This window comes from Cibotium barometz, chromosome 49, assembly GCF_041138505.1.
Source record: "Cibotium barometz isolate CiBa-2024 chromosome 49, ASM4113850v1, whole genome shotgun sequence".
Classification (NCBI taxonomy): domain Eukaryota; kingdom Viridiplantae; phylum Streptophyta; class Polypodiopsida; order Cyatheales; family Cibotiaceae; genus Cibotium; species Cibotium barometz.
Genome location: NC_141094.1, coordinates 2,987,501 through 2,990,947, shown reverse-complemented (window position 1 = coordinate 2,990,947; position 3,447 = coordinate 2,987,501). Strand labels below are relative to the sequence as shown.

The 3,447-nt window shown below is 38.1% G+C and overlaps 1 protein-coding gene across 1 annotated transcript in view; it reads right to left on the bottom strand.

The window, feature by feature from the left end:
* Positions 1-2,504: 2,504 nt before the first annotated feature.
* Positions 2,505-3,447, bottom strand: part of LOC147610203 (putative xyloglucan 6-xylosyltransferase 3) — a 2,219-nt gene continuing 1,276 nt past the window's right edge. The window contains exon 2 of the mRNA XM_086786485.1: positions 2,505-3,258. Coding sequence (XP_086642611.1) covers positions 2,716-3,258 — 543 coding nt within the window. The 3' untranslated portion in view covers positions 2,505-2,715. The remainder of the gene's footprint in view (positions 3,259-3,447) is intronic.

Genomic DNA, 3,447 nt, shown 5'->3' with positions numbered 1-3,447 from the left:
ATGGTGTGCAAAAAATCTTCCCAAGAAATTTCCAAAGTATATAGAAACTAATGATGTAGCATTAATTTCCAACGACTGCGAATGAGGGCTTCTGACACCAATGTAATCATAGGATTTCAGCATGCTAACAAAGGTGATTATGTTTGGATAGATGTCTATTTGGAGACAATTTAGTGGTTTCTCACCATGCCCATGTTGGGCATGCCTCCAATTCGTGTGTGCTTTTGGCGAATCTACCACATCTGGCATATATATCCATCAAAGTAGTTGCAACAAGCATGATAGCTTTTCCCATCAATTATTGACAACTTCAACACATATATTTCCCCTTGGTCAATTGCTCCTATGCTACCACATACTTTCAAGATTCAAGTAAAGATGACTACATCTTGATAAATTACCTCACATTGGATTTTTTGAAGGTATCTTAGTGCTTCCTTACCATGCTTATGCTGGCAAATCCTATGATGAATGCAACATGATGGGTTGTGGTTCTAGAAATCATATAAATATTGATATTGATAGCATACTTGATCCCTCAATTGACCTAATACCTATAACTTCATGTATATATACCTCAATCAAGTAGCACAAATGGATTTTTTGCAAGATAGAATTGATGCAAAAATATAACTACCTTAAAAGCATGGATTTTATAAAAAACATTCCCTATGATGATGTTCGATTCCACGCAAAGTTTTCTCAACTTCTAAGTGATAACAAACTAACATAATTAATTAAACTACTTGGAATCGCCAATGTAGTACAAGTGAATGGTTTTTGGAATGCTTATGTGCTCAAAGGATTTCATTGCTAAAAGTATTACTGGAACGTACCAAAACATTGCAAGAGTTTTGTACAACTATGTTGATTAAAAGTACTTATGACACATCCTTAATGTTGCTATACCCCCCCTCCCTTCCCCTAACATAAATTTATGACATATCCTTAATGTTGCTATACCCCCCTGCTTCCCCCCCCCCCCCAAGGCCCCCTCCCCCTAACTTAAATTTAAGATTTAGTATTCACCTAAATGCATGGCCTTAACCCTACCTTATAAGCTCATGCCTCATTTCAAAAAACCCCCCTCTTGTGCACTCACGTGATATCATAAGTTTTCTAAGAGTGAATCCCCTGGGGCTGAGGCTGAATTGGGTAACCAAATCATGGGGTCGCCCTTATAGTATTTTTACGCTATGAATAGTGCTTGGACACCCACCATCTCTGAAGATTAAGCTTTGGATTAGGGTTGCCTTATCTTATTAATGAGGGAAGGTTGGGTTGTTGTCTTATAGCGAGCCGTACCTACTTCCCATTAAAAATTAACATGCTTAGATATGTAAAGAAAACTAGATTTTTATTAATATTTTAGAATATCATTATTATAGTCAGTTTAGGTTTCATGAGCAAGTTGGTCGATTTTGACAATTATTTGTATGGAAAATTTAAAACTAAGACATGGTTAATAACATAATACGAAAGTAAACTTCCAAACCTTTAGACTATTTAAATTGTTTATATGTCGAGCAAGTTGACATCTAGCAAGCATGTAGCTCAAAACCTTACATAGGCTACACATTTGTATAGCGTATCATAGGCTACACATTTGTATAGCGTATTATGCTAAGAGCATGAAATCCATTATCACTGTTCTCTAGCTCCTATGCTTACTAATGTTTGCCAATGGTAGAATTGGAAACATTCTAATTCCAAGATCAAGATGGGCATACTATAGGTGAATAGACTACTTTGAAAATAAGAACTAAATTTCTAACGTCTAATAGAACTTCGAAGATGTATTTTTTTCTCCTACGTTTGACGTTACCTTCGTGGTTAAGCTATTACCATCCTTTAATCCGTAGGCTAGCTATGTATTGTGTACAACTTTTAAAAAAAATAACCTTAAGTGATGCTTGAGGAATTCCTATGCTTTCTTGACAACTCACTTATTTGTATTTATCATTGTAGTTAGCTAGTAAATTAGAAGTGTAACAATTGTTTTACTCTCTAGTGGAAATAGGATAAGGGAATAGAATCCTCTTCAAAGTAATTTAAAACTATCACTCTAGTGGTCCTTCAAAATAATGGAGCCAAAAAATTCAATGGAGCTTATTTATCTTTTCTAATTATTATTTTTTTTGTAAGAAAATTAGGTACTTTCATTAGACAAAAGGTAATTTGTATATCACATCTAGATATGGGGTCCATTACATCATCCTCATAGTTGTTTACTCCTAGAGACAACAAATATAGGATCAAGCACATGTTTACTAGTGTAGCATGCAAACTTGTCTTGAGCATGGTGTTTTTTTCATTATTCTTTCACCTTGAACCCTTGAAATTTTGGAAATAGCTAGCATTCAAAATTATATCCATAGTGCCATGGTGGTAAAATTGTAGGGTTGATTCCTCATTTTGTGGTGGATAATTTGCTTAAAGTTGGAGCTATTTCAAGAAGTAGAGTGGCAAATAAGTGTTTAGAAGGGCAACAATCTCTAGAGGTATTTGGGGTGTGTGAGTGATGGTCATTGAAGCAAAATTCAGAGTTCCATTAGACAAAGTAGCAACCCTACCCAAATAAAATTTGGATGTACTTCGATTTTGGATTATGTGGACAAATTGAAGCTACATTCGAGATGAAGCGCTTGGTGTAGGCAAATTTTATCGATGCAAGTTTCCATATGGACCTATGGTACATGTGACTTTTACATGGTTTTAGAGGTTGTTGGTTGGGGTGGTGGCGGTTAGGGAGGAGGTATTGAGGTCGGGGTGGTGGAGTTCGGCCTGGATAGCGAGGAGGAACTGGTTGTCGGCGAAGTTGTAAGCTCGCTTAAAACCACCAAGGCAGCGTGGAGCGACAGGTTGGCTGCCACAGAAGCTGCAGCCACAGAAGTGGGTGGTGAGGGGCCACTGGTCGTCTCCTCGCATGACCCACCTCCCCTTTTCCAACATTTCCTCGTACCTATCCACCATGAGCTCCCAGTATCCATGCAAGAAGTAGGCAGCCTCCATGTGAATCCTCTCCTCCGTCACATTTCTGGTCTTCCGTAGGAGGTAGACGAGGGCGCTCTGGTCGTCCGCCCTCAGATCGGACGGCCTGTTCTTGAGATCCTCGTTGAAGGCCCTCTTCGCCTCTTGCCCCATCTCCCTTAGCCCCAATGTCCTCCACAAACTCAAGAACTCGTGGGACCATTTGCAGTTGCGGATCAAAAATATGCCTGCATTCAGAGAAAACCAGTTCCCCTCCTCCGCGTAGAGCTGCGTGTTTTCATAAAGCAACATTAATATCTCTGCAATATATATTGATATATATATATATATATATATCTCTCTCTCTCTTCTTCTTCTTCTTCTCCTCCTCCTCTTCTCTCTATCCATATATATATATATATATATATACACAGAGAAACAAAGTGACGTTTTGCCATATCTGAAATAAGAATTACA